The 23734-nt window shown below is 34.9% G+C and overlaps 1 protein-coding gene across 7 annotated transcripts; it reads right to left on the reverse strand.

Annotated features, from left to right (window-relative positions):
• Positions 1-703: 703 nt before the first annotated feature.
• Positions 704-7134, reverse strand: LOC120070958 (E3 ubiquitin-protein ligase RHF2A-like). Of its 7 annotated transcripts, none has more exons than XM_039022892.2 (8): positions 6775-7134; positions 5985-6125; positions 5855-5901; positions 2266-2328; positions 2073-2181; positions 1601-1983; positions 1412-1519; positions 704-1307 (listed from the first exon to the last, which is right to left on the reverse strand). In XM_039022892.2, exons 1-8 carry the CDS (start codon positions 6778-6780, stop codon positions 995-997), a joined length of 1170 nt encoding a protein of 389 aa, XP_038878820.1. In that variant the 5' UTR covers positions 6781-7134; the 3' UTR covers positions 704-994. The 7 variants fall into 7 exon arrangements, with proteins under 7 accessions (XP_038878820.1, XP_038878822.1, XP_038878821.1 ...); XM_039022894.2 differs by lacking the exon at positions 6775-7134 and adding an exon at positions 6466-6694; XM_039022893.2 differs by lacking the exon at positions 6775-7134 and adding an exon at positions 6246-6542.
• Positions 7135-23734: the final 16600 nt, after the last annotated feature.

Below are 23734 nucleotides of genomic sequence, written 5' to 3' on the forward strand. Positions count from 1 at the left end.
AAAAGAATCACCAACAGAACATCTACATCTTATTTAATTGGGTAATGCCTTAAACAATCTTATGATCTTACATCAGGCTCACCCAAGTCAACCAAATGGCTTGCAAGAAGAGAATTAGATAAAAAAAAAATGTCATAAGTCAGCCAACCTATGAGCCACTATCTAAAATCTTCGGATATTAAAGACATGTTTGGAATCGACCTTGAAATTGTTCGCATCATTTTTTTCATTTCTCTAATCACCATTCAAAATCTGATTTTGAATGGATTTTGAACCTAGACCAAAATGATACCCTTAAAAACACTTCCAAATTGGTGGAACACTAAGCACTCCTAAACTTCAAGAAAAGAGTATTACTGAAGAAGATATAGAAAAGAGTATCCAACAGTGTTTTCCACAGTCATCCACAAGCAAAAGGCCGCTCTCTGCTGTGAAACCTATTGACAGCAGTGGTTCAACTCACAGGTAGTTGGCACAATTTTTCCCTTCCATCAGAAGAAACCACCAAATACTATACTACCAAGTTCCAACAACCCTTCGAGACCAATCCCGAATCTCTACGACCTGTCTCCATTTCCAATAATGGCCTAACCTTAAAAAACTCATACAATATACAAGTTTTCCCTTCAAATCAGCTACCAAATTAGGACAGTACTAAAGGCGAACCTCTATCTATCAAGGTGGGAAAAAGTGGAATAGGAAATTTGGACATAAAGATTCCAATTAATTTATGAGTAAATAAGCTATTATAATACTAGTTATAAATGATACATGACTACTATATAATTATACTCTAACTAATCATAAAATAGACTAAAACTCAAGACATTTTTTCATATTTTGAAGTTTTTTTTCTTTTTTTCTTTTTTTAACCTAAATTTTGAAAACATGTCTACCTCCAGGCATTTCTTGTACATATGGAAGAGGGAAACAATCAATAGCAATATTCACCTCTTATAAGATGGCCTTTGAGTGAAGCCAATTCTGAGAATGTTCAACTTGAACTGGATTCCGCAGGGCGTGACCCTTCTTTATTTGTGTCACTTAGAGGATTGTTTCCTCCATTCTCTGGTATCTGTCTGTTATTTGATACTGAAACTGGACTGTTGTCCCCTACACTACTGGACTCCGGACTGCTACTTTTTCTAGCATCTCTTGTATCAAGACGTTCCATCATGCGTGATACCGTCGCTATCCCTGCATTTACTTCTCTTCTAACTTCAGAGCCAATATCTGACATTGAAGTGTTACGAGAGAAGAATTTCTCCTTCCATCCTCTTGTGCTCTTTGTGATTGAATCTTTGTATCTAACAATAGAAGGAAACATAGAGATGCGGTAAATCATGAAAGAATGAAATAATCAGAAATTACTCTTGGAAAAATGAAGGCCATTAAGACATGCATTACAAACCTCATTGATATAGCATTAAATCGAGATTTAAGAGAATCCGAAAATGATTGTAACTCTGATGGTCCAGCTCTATCTTGACTATTTGGCACTGGTTGACCAGAAGATCTCCTAAGGGTGCGGGGCAACAATATTAATACATGACCCAACTGAAATGGAACAAACTCTATAAATCCAACGAATGATGAATACCTTTCACTCGGAGGAGATCCAAGTTGACTAGCAGAAGCTGAACCGGATTGAGGTGCTGAAGGAGAAGAATGATCAGTTTGCACTGGAGATACTGAAGCATTGAGTTGCGGAGACTCTTCTCCTGCAGGTGGAGGCGGTGATATAGAAGCTACCATGATTCTTGGGGCTGCTTCACCCTCCCGATTGTCAACTGGAGGTGGAGAGGTTGACGAAGAATTGGGATGGGATGAAAACACCAAGAACTGGGGACGGCCATGAATTCCTGATCGATTTCTGTGGCCTTCCCTTCTAGAACTATGGCGTGCTTGTCCCATGGCAGCTGCTGCAGCTAGATGTTGGAGTATACGCTCTTCAAGATCAGCATCATTAGCACCAGCCGGCAGCTGCATTGAGGGAAAAAAAATTGTCCCAACTTAGATTTTGGCACCCATGATTTACTGATATTAGGCTAAGCAGCATACTGGGTACATACATGCTGTAACTCAAAGTCACCAAGAGTGGGATGGCGAAATATTGTTGAGTTTCTAGCTGGATTAAGTCTAAAACTTCTCTCTTGTTCTACAGCTTCGAGCAACTCCTGGCTGCAGAACCAACCCATATTAACAACCTTCACCTGCTTGTAAATTTAAATGAAAAAGTGATACAAATATGGAATTGGAATAAACCTGGTTGGATCCTTCAGGCTAATAGGTTGCCAACACATGGGGCATTGTGAGCTTCTCTGACACCTATTTAAAGATGAAACAAAAATAAACATGCTTGAACCAATCAAGTTTAAATCCGGTCACCTCAACACAGGAAACTTCCTTGTAATGCAGAAAATAATGTACAGCTTTATCGCAAGGTTCTTTCTCCAACCAAAGGTAATCGATAGGAAGCTAGAGTCTAATAGATCATATATGAAAAGTTATAAGCCCAAGGAAGGGGCACAGATCCACAAGTAGTCATACAGCTACAAATTAACTTTTCTTCTTTTATGTTGTCACCTTGATCATTGGTTTGCGGTACCAAATTCCTGCATATTTTATGTCAGATTTTTCTGTAATAGCTATTGTAGTGACTTCCTGGCTGAAATGATTTGTTTCTACCCTTCTGTTGGAAAATGTAGTGCACTTCGGCAGAGCTGGAAAAATTGACCATGCCATGGAGAATCTGGCTAGAGAGAGGGAACTTGAGGATTCTCAAACTATTCTGTTCAATGAAGACGAGATTTCAATTTCTGTGCAGATTTGTTTCATTTTGGGTCTAAGGCCTTTCATTTCACAACGTTTATCCCTTTTTTTCATCACTGTGGAGCTTTATATAAGTTCCAATTTTCTTAAAGGAAGTTTTCTTTATAACTATAGAAAGGATAGGCATATAAATTATTAAGTGATTCAGACCAGTTGAGACAATTTTTTTAATAATATCAGTACTATTTCATGTATCTCAATAATATTGCAGTTCATTAATTGAAGTATTTTATCAAGTTTTAAGAAAAATCATTTCACACTAAACAGAATAGAGAACAGTTCATTCATGAAGCACGTTTTAGTCAAAGGATAAAATATGTATCCCCTAAGCAATAAAAGGCACAAACTTACCTCAAGCATTTACCTACTGGAAAAAATTTAATAAAAAATAAAATACGTTTTACATTACTTGAAAAAATTACCTCCTCAACTCTAGCCTAATAGACTTGATATCTAAAACCTTCCGTAAAAAACAAATCCCATCTAAGCCCTACCACCCACCATAAAGGATCACAGGGCAAAGAATGAGAGGAATATATAGACAACAAAAACCCCTCACAATCTGACAGTAACAAATTACATGATCCATGGGATCAGAATCACAACACACAAAGCCCAAGGACCAGATAATGAACTAGCCAAGCAACCTGTTATTAGATAGTAATCCAAGCGATTAGATATAGCTTGGTATTCTGATAGGAAACATTTTTAAATGATTTTTTTTTATCTAATGAGTATATTGTATTTTTATACAAATAGGAGCCAAGACAAAGCTAACTAAAAAGATGATGGTGAAATTCAAGGTTGACTCTCAGAAGTCAGGATACAGGTCTAGGAAGTTATCTATTCAATTGATAGCTTTGGTCCATTGAAAAGCCAAATGGAAATGAATGAACAATTCAAAATGATATAAAGAACCAGTAGATCTTGTCCCAAAAAAAAAAAAAAAGGCAAGGCAAGAGTCCTTGGGTGTTGTTCCAAGTTCTTGTTAATTCTCAATCAAACTCAAACTAATTTATTTTGTTCCATTTCCATGTATGACCAAGCCCAGATTAAAAAAAAAAAGGGAACAATACAGGGTGCCTCATCTGAATCTTGTCCTAAGTATTAATAATGCCTTTATGAGAAAGCTATCAAAGAAAACACCAACTTTTTTAAAGAAACAAGAGCATCCGAAAAAGAAGCATGAAAATACAACCCAAACATAGAAGGCTCCTGTAAATCAATTAATAGAGACTTGGTTATAAAAGACCATGAGATTGAGTCATCGAATCAGAGTTGAAAAAGAAATGCCACAAAACTGGTTACGAGAATACAACAATCTTTGATGAAGGAAGCTTTTTCCAATGATAAAGCTTAAAGAATAGGGTACAAAACAGACAGAAGATGGGACCAACCTGATGTAAAATCCTTTGTTAGTAATTATTAGTAATCACCCGAAGGCAATCTCTGGATTTCCACTATCCACAACAAACAACTACGGTTCATTTTGAACTCTAGGAAACAATCCTGCAATGGATACTATCCATCTCTTTTTCTTTTCTTCTTTAGAAGATAATCTCCCATTTCAAACACAAGAGGTTGAAAGCATATTAAAGATCAATTGCAATCTAAACTTGAAATAGATAATGCAGCCAAAAATGAAAACACACATAAACGAAAATAGACGAACATTCAAAAGACTTAGGCGACTGCAAAAGATATTGACAAAACTAATAACTTAATAATGAAAGGCAGAGAAATATTTGCTGAATAGGACTGCTAAGACATTTTGAACTTAATTTCCTAGTATGGTCACATCAAAAGTGTTGTGGTGATAATGGAATGTCAATATAAGCTTCAAAGTACCAGATTATACAGGAATGATCATCAGGAGCCTTGTCTTGTCTTGAAGTCTAGACCTGATGGCTGCTTTTGAATATTATATTTCATTGCAGTTAGGAATTATGTTAAAAAGAAAAATCAATCTTTTATCACCTTAAGACTAGCAAGAGAATGGAAAAAAGCAACATAAAACTGTTACTTTTGTACCCAAAATCCTATAGCCGCCACGTGTATACCCTGTCAATTCTGTAACATCTCAAGCAGGCAATGTTGGGTTAATCCCACAAGCATTTGTTAAAACCTAGATTTTTTATTTTTTTTTATAATGAGAAACCAATATCCAAGAGTGGTTAATATTAAGACCACGAGCAAATGGTTCAATCCAAGAATCCTTTTACCACCATGTCCATCTCTTGAAGTTAGATTTCATCCTCACTATTTTCTTCAATCATCCAAGGAAAACACCCACATGGCAAGGGATCTGATAACCTTTTCTCTCGTCTCAATATTCTGGGGATAATATTAAAAACTCAACACGCCATTCCTCAAAATGAAAAGACATCCCCTAATTCTTAATTCCCACCATCTTATGCACTGGAAGCATATCACCTGAATGTTCAATACATGTGTCTTAACGATGAGAGAAGTAAGCCACAATGCTTACTAGTTTACAACTTATAAATACTACCATGGCCACCATCATGCACTGGCAGTCTGGCTAGCACACTAATCAGTTGAAGAATTGTCAATAGCAACAGACCCAGATTCATAAATCAATCTTCAAACCCTAGATCCTTCAAATTTGCATTCCTCTTATTAGCACTGATAAATCCACTGTTTAAAAATTCAAATATGCAATTTCCCACTTGCATGATTTAATAAACCTTTCAAAATCCAAGGAAATGAGATACTCTTTGAAAGGGAATGCCTTGTACCCCCCATTGGTTACAAAATGGTGTATGATGTATCCACTGAACTTAGACTTGCATGCATTTTTTTGATTAATTACAAAAAGTAACCACACTTAGATTGAGATTTTATTTTTTATAGATTGAGATTTTATTTTTTATTTTTTGGATAATAGATTGAGGTATTTGGTAGGCTTCAAACATCCTTCCACTTGTTTCTTTACTAGTAAAACAAGGTAATCACGAGTAAATCTGATATCTCAAACAGATATCGCAAAAAAAAAAATTACCATTCAAGAACGCACTGCAGATGAAACTCATGTTTGCAACTCGTCATCTGAACAAAATATAGAAACTGACTAAGTGGAGTAGAAACCATCTAACTTCCAATTGAATGTCAAATCACAATATAAGTAATACCGTTGAAGGATCACTGTCACAGAAGTTTTCTAGACATATACTGCAAGCGTCATCACAAGCATCCTGGATTCCACCTTCGACAAAAGCGGCAGCTGATGTTAAATGCACTTCAGATTTCTTAGTTTCGTCCATCGTTGGAGACTGTACGAACAAAAAAAAAAAAAAACACAGTTCTCAATAAAAACTTCAAAAAATATACAAAAAGCACATGATTTAGTGCGTCATAGATAAACAACTTAACAAGGAAATGACATTCAATACCATCAAGTATAATTTAGAGATACGACAAACATTTCCAGTGACTTAAATCACGAACATACTAGCCGACATAAACATCCATAAAGAATCGAAGAAGAAAAGCACTTAAATGCACAAATTTCTAGAGCTAAACGCAACAAGCCAGCGCCGAGAGAAGAGAAACACAGATCACAAAATCTACATACAGAAACAGCCAGAAAGCAAATTCAAGAGGAAAACACACTCAGAAAAGCTGTTCCACTCCACGTCCTGTTACTCAAACAAGATAAGAAAAGAAAAAAGAATCCGGCAACAGAATATATCCATCCGCGTCCACTTTATCCTCCGAATAACAGCCAAGAAAAACGGAATCCGAAAAAATGGAGAAAAGTAGGTAGAATACAAAGATATTCGAAGAAAGAACAATATTCATCGGAGATAGAATTAAAAGACAGAGACGTCAAACGCAACACAAACAAAAGCAAGCCAAAAAAAAAAAAAAAAAAAAAAGTCAGGAAGAGAGAAAATTGGAGGAAGGAAAAGAGAGTAATACCTCCATAAGAAACGAGGATGAGCAGTGCGATGTTGATTGGATTGAAATCAGTGAAACCCTAGGGAAAGGAGGAGGAGGAGAATTGAGGTGGAGGCGACGGTGGCGGTGGGGATGGAGATGGCGGTGGCGGCTCCGGTCTTGACTTGGTAAAAAGGTGGTGGTGAGAGCTGAGTTTGGGTCTGGTGGGTCATCGGGTGAGTCTGGGTTTAAGTTACATTATTAACGCGTGGAGGAGTTTTAAGGACTTTACTACTTGCGCCACTCGCTTTCGTACTAATGACCCCACGTCTATCCTTATTGTTATTGGTATACCCGTCAAATGCATTTCCAATTTTTTAATTGTATATTCAATTTCTTTCTACATATCCATATTTCCAATCAATATTTAAATCACCATGAAACTCTCAATCCATATTTATTGTAAAATATCTAAAAAGAAAAATGTTATTAATATAAATATAATATAAATAAAACACATGTAAACTTGTTTAAAATCGTCAAAATATAATCCAAAATTTTGATTTTAAAATCACATTTGATTTAAAAATCAAAATTTATTAATTTTATAAATTAATTTCATAAATTAGTTTTCTAATAAAATTAATAAATAATTATTTAAATAATTTAAATAATTCTAATTAATTTAATATCCAATATTAAATTAATTTTACACAAATCCATCTTCATATATTTAAATCATATTTAAATATATATTCTCCAATTCCATTTGATTCTAATTTGAACGTTTCAAATTAACTTATCATGTTACTCTAGAGCTAATCCATTTTCGAGCTAGTAGGGGAACCTCGTGGACCTAAAGATTATGGGCTCCAACGATTCGAGATTAATCGGCTAAACTCATTAGACCGATCTAACCCCCATTCATTAACTAATTGGTCACTCCACTAAAGCCCATAGTTGAACTCCCTCACTGTAGATATATTATGTCCACCCGATATAACCATGAATAGTATGTTCACCCTTCACAGGTTGTTCGTAATAACGGCTGGGTCGAATGTCTAGTTTACCCTTGAAATTACCTCTTGTTCCTTAAGTCCCCACTGATCCCCTAATGAACAATTGCTTTGTGATCCAATCAACAAAATCGAGTCCCTCTCGGGCCAGTGAGAGGGCAGGGCCCCTTGTTCAAGACCCAGAATTAACACTTAAGGGAACAACCTCTCTACTATCTTTAAAAGCGGGTAGGAGTGAATTCCGTCTTGCACCCTATGTCCTTAGCTATCTATATGGTCTTACCCCTGAAATAGGAGGTTATTGTGTCGGCGCTGTTGAGCCAACTCTCACCTATGCAAATCTAAGGATAATTCCAAATAAACAGGAGTTCATAGTTAGCTCAGAATTAGGGTCAAGTTACTTAGGTCATCGCTTTGAAATAGTCAGTCTTAAACAATAAACAACGTTATAAAGTAAGAGTGACTGATTTCGTGGTCTGATCTTGTACAAACCCTTTTGCATAAGGACACCCCCACTCTTTATATCCCAACATGAACGAATTAGGATCACTTCGTTTGTAGCACTTTACAACTCTTTGTAACAACTACAAAGCAGGTCGCATCCAATAGTGTTACCAAAATAAGGTACCCAACCTTATTCATATATTATAGATCATTTTGACTATTTACTCGAATCTGATCCACTTTTATGTCTACACATAAAGTTCAAGTACCCATCCAATAGTCAATGGACTTTCAGGTTTATTGGATTTCTCTTAAGCAAAACATCTATTCAATAACCCCTTATTGAACTTTCAAAATAAGTTCCATTATTCACATAACACGAGTTTTAGGACGTAAAACCCAACAAACATGATCTAAATTTCTTTCTACATATTCATATTCCCAATCAGAATTTAAATTCATATGAACTCTGAATCGATGTTTTTGTTCTATTGTAAAATATCCATAAAGCATGAAAAATAAGTAATAAAATGTTATTAATATAAATATAATATAAATAGTACACATGTAAACTTATTTAAAATCGTCAAAATGAGCTTAGCACAATGGTAATTGATACGGTTTTCTTTCTAGAGGTCGAAAGTTTGATTTTTATCCTCATAGTTGCTGTACAAAAAAACTTGTTTAAAAATCATCAAATGTTTATTTAATAATTTGAATTAGTTTTTAGTTTTTATAGTTTTTCTAGAAATATTCGCCAACATTGACATTTTAAACCTTGTATACACCTCAACTTTGTCATATGTTTACAAAAATACTGGTATCCTTTATTTCAAAGATACACTTAGGAGTCGTTTGTTTCGCGGAAATCAAAGATTCTCATGAAGTGGACATCTGGATTATCATGTTTGTTTTAGGTAATGTAAGATGCCTAGGCATCTAGAGATTCCTGGGCATCCTAGGATGCCTTTACAGATGACATCTCGAGGGTTTTGGATGTCCTCCTGAAACATGAGTTTTCAGGATTCCCATGTTGAGGCCATTATTCTTTTACTTTTTTAACTTTTTTTTTCTTTCATATATATATATATATGAAGGGATTGAATCCTACCTCGAAAGCGATTTATCGCTTTTGTTTTGATTTGAAAAGATGAAAATACAAAATTAAAACTAAACATACAGAGGACACATGTTGTACATTCAGTATTAGGTTAAGCAGAAAACTGGGATTACAAAAAATTACCTTCAAAACTTTCTTCAATGAATCTTAACAACGATTCCTCTACCAAATCTACTTCTTCTTAGCTAAGGACGCCTCTAACATGCCTTCTCACTATGACTCTAGCAAAAATCGACTCGTGGGAGCTTTTTTGAGAGGTTGAGGGAATTGGGTGGAGAAGATTTATAGAGATCATTCTCTATATTTTGTTAAGAGAATGAGAGCTTGAGAGTGAGGGAATTCTTGTATAGAGATCAATCCAACAAGACATAGAGACATTCTCTGTATTTTAATGTAAAGTGGGATAACTTCTTACTTCAATCCACTCTATTAATTTAATTAAATTAATTAAACAGTAATTAATTTTATTAATTAAATATCTCATATCTAATTAAATGAACATTTGAATCTTATTCAAATGTATAAATCTCATAACCTATAGTTTTAATATGAATCTAATTCATATTAATTTGTTATTTGGATCATATTCAAAAGTATAATTCTCTCATATTATATAGTTTAATTCAAAATTAACTCTCTATTATAATATATTTATATACATTATATACATTATATCATATACAATTAACATGTTATTCCCTAAATTAATTTGAACACTTCAAATTATTCTTTTAAAACATTGGTCCTTGTTAATTCGTTGTGAGCTAGCAAGGAAACCTAATGGGCCTATAGATTATAAGTTCCAATGATTCGAGATTAATTAATTAAAAAACTCCTTAATTAATTAATCAACATTCATTAACTATGGGGTAAACCACTATAGACTCATAGTTTCACTCTCATGCACTGTGGGACATATTGCGTCCATTGATATAATCATTACATGAAAGTCGATCATTCACAAGTTGTTCGTAATTATAGCTGAATCAAATATTTATTTTATCCTTGTAATTACCTTTATATCGTTAAGTACCACTGATCCTCTAATGAATAATTTGTTTATGGTTGTACTATAAACCAAGTCCCTCTCGAGGAAATGAGAGGGAGGGATCCCGTTGTTCAAATCTCAGAGTCAGGACTTAATAGAACTACTCATTTACTTTCCTTATATGGGAAAGAGTGAATACCATCTTATGAAATTACGTTTCTAACTCCCTATTCGATCAAGTCCCCAAAATGATAGCCTTAATGATTTGGAGACTCATGTCACTCTCACTCATGTAAATTAAAGCACGAGTCTCAGACAAAAGTTCATAACTCACTCAAGATTAAGATCGTGTCATATATGATCATCTTGTGAAATATTATTCTCTTCAATCAATGGAGTTATAAAGAATGATTAATTATTTCGCTATCCAGTCTTATACAAACTCATTGTATAAAATATCCCCACTCACATATGTTCACATGAATGACTAGGATTACATCATTTGTAATGATTACAAAGTACGTCGTATCCATATGTTACCAAGATAAGGTACCCAACCTTATCCATCTACTATAGACACTTTACGTTATTACTTGAACACAATCCATTTTATATCAACTACATACTGTTCAAGCTTCATGTAAATAACATTGAATTTTGCTTTATTGGATATAGTTATGCAAATTGAAGACATAATATAAAATAATAAATTATTTTATTAATCATCAGAAATTTGTTTATATATTTACAACCCACGAGTTTTGAGCATAAAACCCAACAATATATATATACACACACACAAAACGCCCAATTTTATTTTCATTTTATAATTAAAATAAATAATGTCAGCTACATATTTCATTCTCTTTGACTATAGTGTAGTTTTTTTAAGAAAAATATCTAAATTCATATTTATTTTATAAAACATCATAAATTAATATATATTCTTTTGTTGTGAAAATAACAATCAAATAATAAAACTATATTAATTTAAAAAGAAATCCAAATTAATAAAAACAAAGGAAAATTCTTATAAATAGAAAAATTTTAAAAATATTTACATTTTATAGCAAAAAGTTCCAAAACTGCTTTGTACTTTTTAAAGTGTAAATATTTTTAAATATTTTTTTATATTTAAAAAGGCAAAAAAAAAAATGTTATATAAGTTCAAATTATATTAAATTAATTATAAATTAATAAATAGTCGTAAGGGCATTCATGGGACATTATATAAATTTAAGACATTTTTTATAGAAATCCCACAAAACAAACATAGTTATTCAAGTATTTTCGAGATAGAACTTCTCTAAAATTTCAAATAAAAATCAAGATATAGAACTACAAAACAATAGGTCACTGCCACAAGATTTCATATCTCAAATTTTCTTCTATTTTTTTTTAAAGTTATACTCCAAAGTCATTTGTGAAGGATTTATAAAAGTTTAGGGGTAATTTCGTGCACATTAGGCTATAATCATTCATTTAAAATCTCCCTTCTAAAATGTTTATTGTTGTTAGATTCACATCATCATTCATAAATAATTTGAGGTAGCTACATGAACAAGAGAAATTCACAAATATATATACACTCTCCAACCCATCGTTTTATTTTGAAGAAAAAAGGGAATTTCCACTCATATAATATATATATATCTATCGTAGAATACTTTTTCAAATTTTGAATTTTCTAACTTTTTTTTTTTTTTCAAAAGGTTGAAATATATTTTATTCTGTTTTTTTAAATTTGGATATTATTAAGAATCTTAGTCTTAGTTTTCATGTATTATTTAATTGAAATTTGTCGTGTACATATCTTTTATTCTTAGCTATTAATTGTGACTTGACATGGTCTAAAAGTTTTTGCATACTTGAATACAAACTTTATCTAATCTCAAAAGTTAACATTTGACCCTTCTAACTTATTATACATTACATTAGCTCAACAATTACAATTTCTAAAAGGTCATATGTTCAAATTTCTAATTTCACGTGTTTGATAAATTTCCAAAGAGACACAAGAAAGGAGAATACATACAAGAAATATTGGTTGTATGGTTATTATTATTTACAATTACGGAAATAGAGATTGAGCCATCGACATTTCATATAGTTTTTTTTTATCAACCTTTCAAATATTTTTTTAAGGAATCTTCAAGATAGCAATTGATGCATCAATGAAATAAGTTAAGATTGACCATCTCAAACTCAATCTAATCTCAATCACAACTTAACATTTAGCCAATTTAGCTCATTCATATATTTTGTACAAAATACTCTTAAACTTTATACTTATGTCAAAAATACAGTTGAACTTTCAAAAGATTCAAAATTACATTAAACTAAAAAAAAAAAAAATTTAAAAAATGCCCTTAGCTGTAAGAACACAAGTTTTTAAGTAAGATTTTTTTTTTTTTAATATAAAAAAATTGGTTATCTTAAATGATTTGGGTGTTATTTTGAGTTTTTAGGCTAAGAATGAATTATTCGGGGTTATGATAACTCAATTTAAATTCAATTGATTTGAAAATATTTCAATTTAGAGAAGGTTTGTAATTTTGGTTATATTTGAGGTGGATTGATCGATTTGGAGATAATTCAATTTATTTTGTTGGGAATGAAGGATTTGGAAATCAAAATTGAATTTAAGGAGAATTTGATATTTTTTTTCAAATTTAAATTAATTTGACAAATTGAATTAAAATTGAGAGATTTAGAAATTGTTTATAATTTGGAGAAGATAATTAATTTAAATCAATTTTATAGATAATTGATTTAGATTTATTTCACAAAAGGATTTGGGAGTCCTTTTTTTAAAAGATTTGGAATTTGGAATTTTGAGAAGATATTTGGAATTTGAAGAGGTAAAGGAAAGGGATATATATATATTTTGTGATAAAACAAAAGAAGAAGATAGAAATTCCTTTCTTCTCTTAGGAAGTAAATGCACGTGACCCCCTCTTTCTCTCTGAGTTTCTTCCTCGCGTGAACATGCCTCCCCAGCCCTGGCGTCGTTGGAAAATTTCACGAAATGACTCAAAATAAAAAAAAAACTTTTTTACCAATGACCTCTTCCTAAAAACTTTTCTACCATGGACCTTTTGCCCATACGAAATTCCAAAATTACCCCTAGTTTTAAAAATCCTTCAAACCAAAGCCTTCCATCTTCTTCCTTCAACCATTCAATGTGTATTCAATACAACACCAACATTTCACCAAAGCATTTATTCCAAACTAATATTCTACAAATAACATTTAATAACATTGGTATTAACAGAATGAAAGGTCATCCTCAGTATTCACTTTTTGTTGAACTCCCTACGAAATTCTCCCACTGTTCTCGGAGTGTTCTCTCAGAGTTTCAATCCAACATCTTTGTTAATCGCTTTCATCGTTAGATTCATAAATGGAGATAATGTAAGAGATATTCTACAATATTTCTTGTCCCATATCGCTTTCATAATAAGCGTCATTTAGCACTAAATGAACGATCGTATAGTAATATATACACAATCGCTCATTACAATATAAGTGTTGTTTAGCATTACTAGAAGATCGTGTACCAAGTTATAAACGATTATGTAATAATTTATAAAAGATCGTATAGTCATTTATAAACGACCGTGTAGTAATTTATAAACGGTGCGTAGTCATTTATAAACGATCGTGTAGTAATTTATAAACGACGTATAGTAATTTATAAATGATCGTGTAGTAATTTATAAATGATCGTATATTAGTATTGTATATGCGATCGTATATATATTTATGAACGATCATTTATACAGTACTACACGATCGCTTATAAATCCTACACGATCGTTTATAAATTACTACAAGATTGTTTATAACTTAGTATACAATCGTTTATAACTTAGTATACGATTGTGTATATATATATATATATATATAAATGGTCAGTCATAAATTAAAATATTTGCTTAAGATTTGCTTATCCCATTGTAGATCAATGACGTTACTTCACATCTTTGTACGATTTGTAGGGATTGGGATGAGTTCAGAAGGAATTATATTGGAGGTCATATGAAAGGTCTGAAAATAAAAAATGATATAACAGTCAGTGAATTAATGAGCATGATGCACCAACGACTGAATATTGATCTGGATATGTTTGATATACACATAAAATGTTGTAACAATTTATTGGTCCCAGCTCTCCCGATCGACATAATAGATGATGAAGACCTTAGCTTTTTTTTTAGAAGGCAGTGATGCATCTCGGATGCCGTTATTTGTATCAGTTACACCTTGTGAAAGTCAGGAGTAAACATAGACAATATGTACTAGCATTGCAATCCAACCGATCAACCCATTTCAACCAGTCAAAACTTAGAGGATGATCGAAGTGAAGCTTGGTTTGGTCACAACAGTGAACCTAGATGTGCTTCACAATTCGATATTGAACATGGATATGGACAATCTTCAGGACCACAAACTTCTCCAACACCTTACATCCATGTTCCAACCCCACCTGCTCTCGTCCCACCAGTTGTGATTCCTTCGATTCAAATGTATTCCACCATTCCAACTCAACCATTTGTAGATACCCACACCATAAGAGGGTCCATCGTTTGACGACCTCATCATAATACCTCATGATTGTCTCAATGACGAGGATATAAAGGTCGGTCAAATTTTCTTTTCGAAATATAATTTGTTAGTTAAATTATCGATGCTTGGAATAAGAAAGAACTTTCACTACCGTGTAAAAAAGTCAACAAAGATCTTGCTAACTGTCCGATGTTTAGTGGAAGAATGCAAGTGGAGGGTTCGTGCGGAAAGAAAAAAAGAAAGTGATTCCTTCAAAGTGACTAAATATCCAAGCAATGTTTTCTTGAAATGAGAATGGGTAATCATCGACAAGCGAAAATTGGATTATTGGACACTTAATCAAGTCAAAATACGAACAAGTTGGTCAAACATACCGTCCAAGGGGTATAATTGAGGACGTCCGATGAGATTATGGAGTGAACATTAGTTATAGGCAGGCTTACTGTGCTGGTGTTCGCACGAGGGTCGTCGGAAGGATCATATGCTATTGTTAGGGCAGATGACGATGCACTTAAGCTTGCAAATCCAGGTACAATATTTTAGGTTAAAGTGGAGGACAGACAATACTTTAAGTATATCTTCATGACACTTGGTCCGTGTATTAGGGGTTTTTTGAACTGCATCCGCCCAATAATCATTGTTGATGGGATCCATTTGCACCAGAAATACAAAGGTGTGTTATTAATAGCAACGTGTATTGATGGCAGTAACAACATATATCCTATCACCTTTAGTATTGTAGATGGTGAGAACGATGCATCATGAACTTGGTTCATGACTCACTTGAAGGCTTCGATAGAAGAATTTAGTGATTATATCAGATCGTCACATTTTAATTGCAAAGAATGTTGCAAGTATATTTTCTGATGCATTTCATGTTCTATGTATATACCATATTCGAAACAACTTGGTCGACAAATTCAAGAATAAGGACATAATCCTACACTTCTACCTAACGGCGAAAGCTTATAGAATGTCTAAGTTTCAGATGTATTGGGCTAAACTCTATCAATATCTTAGTGTGACGGCCTATCTTGAGGAGGTTGGATTAGAATGGTGGGCAAGGGTTTATCAAGTCCATTGTAGGTATCACAAGATGATGACAAATATTGAATTCCTTAATGGAGTGTTGAAAGATGCACGAGAACTACCAATCACGAAGCTATTAGAGTATCTTTGCGAGTGGCTACAAGGTTGGTTCTATATCCGACGTACACATACAATGGCATGCACAAACATTGTAACTGATTATGCAATGAGTATTCTTAGGGAATCAAAATTGATGCCTAGAACATATCGTGTTTCCCCGGTGGATATGCATATAATTAATGTGGATGATGGATATTTAGGGGAGGTTTCTTGATCTTTGTTCACGGGCATATACTTGTATGGAGTTTAATTGTATCGAGATCTCATGCTCCCATGCAATATCTGCAGCGAACTTGAGGAACATTAATGTTCAAACATTATGTGTAAAATGATTTACAGTTGAGTGTGTGCTTGCTGCTTACACCGAACCAATCTTCCCAGTTGGACATAGACAAGAATGGAGTTGACAACCAGATTTTGTAGATCTTAAACCAATTCTACCACTGCGAAAGGTAACAAGTGTAGGTCAACGTCAAACCGTCAGGATCATTCTATTGGAGAGGTGCGACGACAAATACATAGGTGTCACGATACAGTCAGAGAGGACATAACAAGAAAACATGCAGACAAACATTGATAACACTTGACACTGGCCCATCTAGACTGAATGATATGTAATTATGCGTCACCATTTAGATAGTATTAAACGATCGTTTAGATTTTATAAACGATCACCTAAGTATGTGCGATCACTTAGTTAAACGATCATTATTTCGTTTAGATAGTATTAAACAATCATTTAGATTTTTATTAAATGATCGTTTACATTTTCTATACGATCATGTACATTTTCTATACATATTCTTAAACAATCTTGTACATATTATTAAATGATATTATAGTCAAACATCAATTCTATTACCATAAAAATTTATTTTCCCACAACTGGGCAACATACTATTTCCTATACAATTCTATATTAGCTTATGTTAAGTCAGCCCTATTAGCACCGGTTACACATTATTCTACAAATTTAGCACAAAAAATGCCACAATCAAGAGACTTGCTGTCTTGGAGGGTCCCCTTCGATCTCTTCACTTCCCATTGCTCGTATTTGAACATCTCATGTTGTTTGTCAAATTCGACAGAAATCAACATTGAAGGTATTGCTCTAGTCACGAGCTTGAGGTGACCATCAAGTATGTCACCATTGATGTAGTTTGGCATGGAGTCAAATACAAAGATTGTGCACCTTTCTAAATCGATGGCCAGCATAAGACAATGTTGTTTGATGTTGATTTGCCCAAATACAAAGTCAACATCCGTCCACGTTGGCTTATATTTTTCATACTGTCCAAACACGTAGTCAATAAAGAAGTGAGAGTCCGCCCAAAATCTTAGGTGTGCTTCATGATCCAAGTAGCTTGCCATTTTGCCACCCTCCATTTCAATACCTACTGACTGGATCTTAGATGCAATACCCTCTGGCTCCATCAAAGCATTATGGGATAGGCAAGATGTAAATACATGGTTGAGTGAAGAGTAGTTTCAACAAACATGTGAAATTTCCATACCGTGAACCTCGAGTCAATCACCGTGAATTGACACGTGCATAGGTTAGGTCTCAAGTACAACTTCTGATGCACATGCATAAAAAGGAGATCCATAGTCTAATCCAACAAACAAAAATATAAGTTGTCTGTGTGATAGCTTAAGAAACTTCTGAACGATCGATCTTGGTTAATGAATAAACAGAAATACTTACGTCTCCAAGCACCCATGTGCTCTACTCAAGCGTTTTGAAGAAATCCTTGGTCCTAAAGGTATATGCGACCGTCCACTCCTTGTTTTTGGTTTTAGAATGGTTTTCCATCTTTTGTATGCATTCCACAGAACATCTAGGACTGGGAAGCATGGCTCATAGGAACTAATGATTCTTATGGGGAAGTTAGGTACAGGGACTAACGGGTTGGGATTGACTGTGGCTGATTGGGTTGAGAATCTCCTTTCTTCCCTTTTTCCACCAACTCGAGTGTAAACTTGGCTGGTTTTTTCCTTTTTTAATGCTCTCGATCATTTTTTTTCTATATTTAAATTATAAACTAGTGACAGTACAATATTAAGAAGACTAATTCATGCAATAGTCATACCTCGACTTCAATAGCATTCTTCTGAGTTGACATCCTTACAACGTTGGCGGAATCCGCAATGAGGTGGCCCCTAAGACTGAACGCTTGAGTGAGGACTTCACTGATCGTCCCAACTGGCTGTTCATTGACATGTTCTTTTGTATCGGTCTGGGGGGGATCATCTACACTGTGAGTTTCTTGGTGGGTACGAGGGGGATCTTCTGCATCAGTCTGAGGGGGATCATCATTATTATGAGGTCCCTCATTATTGTCGCCATCATCATTATTATCATCACGAGGTCCCTCATTATTATTACTATCCCAAACAAATCAAACAAATTATTCTGTCAAGGGAGGTAATCGATCATTTAAGAAAATCTAAACGATCGTCTATAAAATTTAAATGATCGTCTAGAAAATCTAAATGATCGTCTAGAAAATCTAAACGATCGTCTATAAAACCTAAACAATCATCTAGAAAATCTAAATGATCGTTTAAGACTATTTAACTTATCGTTTAGAAATGCATACCTCATTCAGACGATGGACCATCATCTTTATTTTGTTCAATTGTTGGCCCATCAGATGATGTTGAATAGTAAATGTATCTACCATCTGTTGAACCTTGGTAGTCAAGTTCACCAAATCTTTGCGAACTTCTTTAATTTCCTCCCCAAGAATCTTGTATGATTTAGAATGACGATGCCTTGAGGACTTCTGTTGCCTACGTGGTTCCGACTCTATTGGGTTAGCTTGAACCGACATATGTGGTTCTAGCTTTATACCTTACATATTTTCGGAGGTTTCTACACGGGATTCATGCTCCTTGTGCCCCCCAAAGGACTTGTGAGTATCGATTGAGTGTTCAACCCTTTCAATCTTTCTTGCTCCAACAATAGAAACCACATTAAGTCCTTCCAGTCGGTCCTCCTTGTACCTTATCTCCACTACGCTAGGTACAAGTGATAGCATTGAAAATGTGCTATTTTCCTCTACTTAATTCTAGGTCGTTACTATTTTTAATATGTTTATTTGATGATTTTGTAGGTATTGAGCATCTTGGAGGTAGAATCGGTCGTCATGAGCTATTTGGGGTTAATTTGAAGCAATTAGGAGCTAATTTGAGCAATGGAACTTCAAAGGGACGTGAATGGATGAAAACACCCCTAGACGGAGCATTGAACGTTGCATAATGCTATAAGGCAATAGCGGCCTATATTGGACAAAATAGGGCGGGGCTGCAACGCTACGAACATTATGACGGATGCGCACGCTAGTCAGCATTGCAACGCTGTGACCCTACCTTATATATATGTTTTCCCCTTTTATGTCAAAAACATCTGCCCACCTTCGCCCTCTAGCTGATTTTTTCCCTTCTCTTCCCTCTTCCACTTTGTATTTTGGGCATTTCTTTAGTAGTTAATCGAGTAATGCCAGATTGTAACTTCTCATCCTTCATGGGAAGGTAAGATTTTTGTTTCTTAGTTTAGGGATTCGGAGGAACTCAATGTAATTTTGTGAGGTTTCAATTAAATGATGTATACAAACTTGTTTATGGGTTTTGATATGAATCTATATTTTTGAATTGCATGATTTTAATTGTTGATTGACATCCAATAATTTTGTCGTGTGATTCTAATGCTTTGAGATTATCTTGTAATATCTGACAAATATTTATAGGATAATCTCATTGGAAACAATAGGTTAGTTAGGAAAAAAGGACTGTTCCTAGTAACCTAGAGAAAAATCGTATTGATTGTTTAATTAGACGTTGGAAGTTAAATAATCATCTTAGTGTAATCCCTAGAACTTAATACGATTTGTTAATTTGTATGGAGCGGATTCATTTTCTGTGCATTTTGATTAATTAGATAACTAGGACCATTGGTTGAGATTCCAATCAATTGGGCTAAACATAAACAAGAGGTTTAAGTCATAAATTGGGTCAATGATCTAAATTACATTGGGTAAATCCATTCTTCTAAGTTAAGACATCTTGATTAATTGCACTTCTATCTTTATTTTTCTTGCATTTTATTTTCATGCAATTTCAATTATCCAACCACGTCAACCCCCCTCCCCCTCCTTCATTTATCACTTTAACTGAAAACAAGCTTTGATGCACTAATCTTCTGCGCTTCCCTAAGGCTCGACCCTAAATTTGTCGCTTGTACTACCAGTTAAGATAAGTAATTTTTTCGATGATTTATAAATATTATTTGCATAGGCGTGGGTTTATGGGTGACGGTAAACTCAATGCCATCCAAATTGGCGCCGTTGTCGGGGAAGCCAATTAGTTCTTCTTAGTTAGTTTTTTGTTAAAGTTTCTTTTGCTTTAATTTCTTTTCTTTTTGTGTCAGTTGAGCATGGCAAGATTTTTGAATCAATCTTCGATGTCCAAAGGTCAAGTTGTAAATTTGGATGACGAGGTAAATGACCTTCGCCACGAGCTTGCCGAGTTGACTTCCTCGGTTGGCCACTTGGTGAAAAGAAGATCACAACAAGTAGAGGTGTGCAGGAGTTGCCTACTCGAGGGGCATCCCATGTAAGCATGGTCGAGGTTGCAGTGGATGCCAGCACCATGTGGATTTGCTGAGGAGAGGTATTAGGGTCCTTGGGACTACGAGCCTCACCATTCTTGGCAGGGGAAGTCCTTTGACCATAGATACTCAAGATGTGATAGAGCTTTGGTAGCCAAGATTTCACAACACCACACCAGTCGACTCACGCTTAGACTTTAGGGTCAGGTATGTCTTTAGCGGCTTTGGTTATGGAGCTTGCTGACAGATCTTTTACGTTTGAGCAGGACAACCTCTGTAGGCAGTAAAAGTTCGAGCGCATCCAACAGGAGAGTCTTTGCCCCAAGGCAGAGGCTAGGACTGACTTGAAAATTTTGAGTGTCCTTGTTGCTCAACTTGCAACATTAGCTAGATGTCCAGACGAGCCGTTGCCAGACCATTCCTTTGATTTTCCAGAGTCTCAAAGGCATGAGGTAGTCCATGTTGACACGGTGGAGAAGCATGAATCGCTTCCTAGAGATTCATGCCCAGGTATGAATTTGGAGTTTTTAATTTATGAACTTGCTAATATTACTCTTCAGTCTCAATAGGATTTTCAAGCTCAGCAGTAAGGATCGATCACCCATGTTGCACAGCTAACAAAGGCCATGCAGGAACTGGAGAGCACACTAGAGCAATCCATCGTCTATACCTCAGAGGCCGAGTTCCTAGCAGAGTGCTACTACTCCAGTGATGATGAGGACGACACTCCATGCTTGCCAGTTTGTGAGGTTAAGGAGGATTTTGAGCCTAAATCTAACGACATCCAGGTGATAGAGTTAGAGGTCAAAAGACCTTGCCCTGTTCTAACTTCTGGTATTTCATATATATTCAAGTTTTGTTCCCCTAGTCATAATGTACGAAGACATCGTGGTCATCGACAATCCTAAATATATTCACATCGAACTGGGTTTTTTTGTCTTTCCCAATCATCACCGTTTCAATAAACAATGCCAATGCAACCTTGACAACATCTTCATCATTAGTAAAATTGAAGTCTTGAATGTGATCTCCACATCCTTGCAAGAACTATCCTTTCCATTTGGGCCCTTCAGTCCAAAAAAGAGTTTTCGCAACCTTTCATTGCTTGTTTCTCTTTCTACTATTTCCCTAGTCGGCCACAACCCAGTCATCAAGTTAAAATCCTATTGGGAGAATGTTACCTTCTTCCCTAGAATATTGAATAATATAACGTCTGGGTTCGCATATGCTACCTCTCTTAACAGAAAGTGGTGCAAAAGTTGTCCATTAAAAATAGGATCTATATCCAATAGTGGACCAAAGGTCGTTTTCCTATACAGTCTCATCTGTTCTTCTGTCAACTTATTCTTAATCATAGGGGAAATTTTGTGGACTTAGCAAGCAATTGTGGCAGGGAAATATTTCTCAACAGGGACGACCATCTTAACAATCTGACAATTGTGTACATTACAAGAATTAATAAACAATCGCCATCTTACCAATCTGACAATCGTGTACATTACAAGAAAATCTAAACGATCATCTAGAAACTCTAAACGATCGATAAGAAAATCTAAACGATTGTCTAGAAAACCTAAATGATCGCATAACAAAAACTAAACGATCGCATAATAAAAACTAAACAATCGCATAACAGATATCTAAACGATTGCATGATATAAACCTAAAAGATCACACAATAAATATCTAAACGATCGCATAACAGTTAGCTAAATGATTGCACGATATAAACCCTAAATATCTAAATGATCACACGTAACAGTTAGTAAACGATCATACAATAAATATCTAAATGCTCGTTTAGTATTCTCTATCTGACCGCTTGGTATTCTCTCAACGATCGATTACGAACGAATACGCGATCAAACCCTAAAAGATAGTCAAACCTCGAATATCCACATGCATTCTTCAAGGAGAAGAGTCCCATACCTTTTAAATCACGACAACAGTGGCAATGAAGTTCGAAGAGAAACCTGCGAGGAGTTCTCGACTGAATTTTGGAGAGAAAATGGAAGCAAATTTGAGAGAAAATTCTTCGAAGATAAATGCTTTGAGAAGGAAATGAAAGAAATGAAGTGAAAGGACCTATCATTATAAAGTATTCGTAGAGGCGCGCAAACAGCCTGAAGGATTTTTAAAACTAGTGGTAATTTTGGAATTTTGCATGGGCAAAAGGTCAGTGGTAGAAGAGTTTTAGGAAGAGGCCATTGGTAGAAATTTTTTTCGTTTTTGGGTCATTTTGTAAAATTTTCCAGCGTCGCCTGCCATTGAGTGAAGCTCGCCATCATGCTTGTAGTTCCTAATTGCCGTTGCGCATCGATCGAGCTTCCTCCAGATCATTTCAATTCGTCACAGGATGCCTTACTAGATCTAGCCATCAGCTCTTCACGTCTGTGTGTGTCTCGAGCCGTCAGTCGTATCGCCTTCCAATCAGTTGTGTGTCACCAGATTCACTGACGTTGTGCCTCTCTCCGTTGAAGTCACATATGAAGGGACTCTAAATCTAGAGAACCAATGAGCGGAAGTAGATCGTTCCAAATTTCATTGTGAAAGAACATCAACATTTACAATCTAACACATAACAGTTATGCATCAAGTCTAAATTATAGCATGCTTCAAAAAATAAACACAAAGGGATCGAGTAAACATAACCTTGAAGAACCTTTTCTTCTAGTATTTTCTCAATCGAACTCAACAACGCGTCCAATAACACGAATGCAACACACCTCTGGAATATCCTCAATCAGCAACGAGTAAAACTCGATCCTCGACCCTTGAACGGAAGCTCAACACCACCACTAGGCTACCTTGGTATTCTCGGTGTGAGAATCCAGGAGGTTTAGGCTCTGTATGGATTTGGTAGAGGGATGGAGGAACTAGACGAACAGATAAACGATCGAGTAAGTAGGAGAAGGAAGAAGTCTGTTGTTTAGACTTGGGTATTCGATCGTTTAGTAACGAGTATCTATCGTATAGAATCCGATTGACCGTTTACTCTCTCAACCAAGCTATCGTATAACTTGATGCTTTTGCACGTCGGATTTTCAAAATGAAAATGATTTTCACTTTTGTCCATTTGGTTGCCATAAAACTTACTAAAACCACCC

Source organism: Benincasa hispida, chromosome 2 (assembly GCF_027475165.1).
Source record: "Benincasa hispida cultivar pf3 chromosome 2, pf3_genome.v1.1, whole genome shotgun sequence".
NCBI lineage: Eukaryota > Viridiplantae > Streptophyta > Magnoliopsida > Cucurbitales > Cucurbitaceae > Benincasa > Benincasa hispida.

Bases quoted from the DNA above. Each gene is read 5' to 3' on its own strand.
- LOC120070958 (XM_039022892.2), bottom strand. The intron at 2,182-2,265 runs GTTTATTCCAAT...TTGGTTCTGCAG, and splicing joins AGCCTGAAGGATCCAACCAG to CCAGGAGTTGCTCGAAGCTG. The intron at 1,984-2,072 runs GTATGTACCCAG...CCCTCAATGCAG, and splicing joins GTGACTTTGAGTTACAGCAT to CTGCCGGCTGGTGCTAATGA.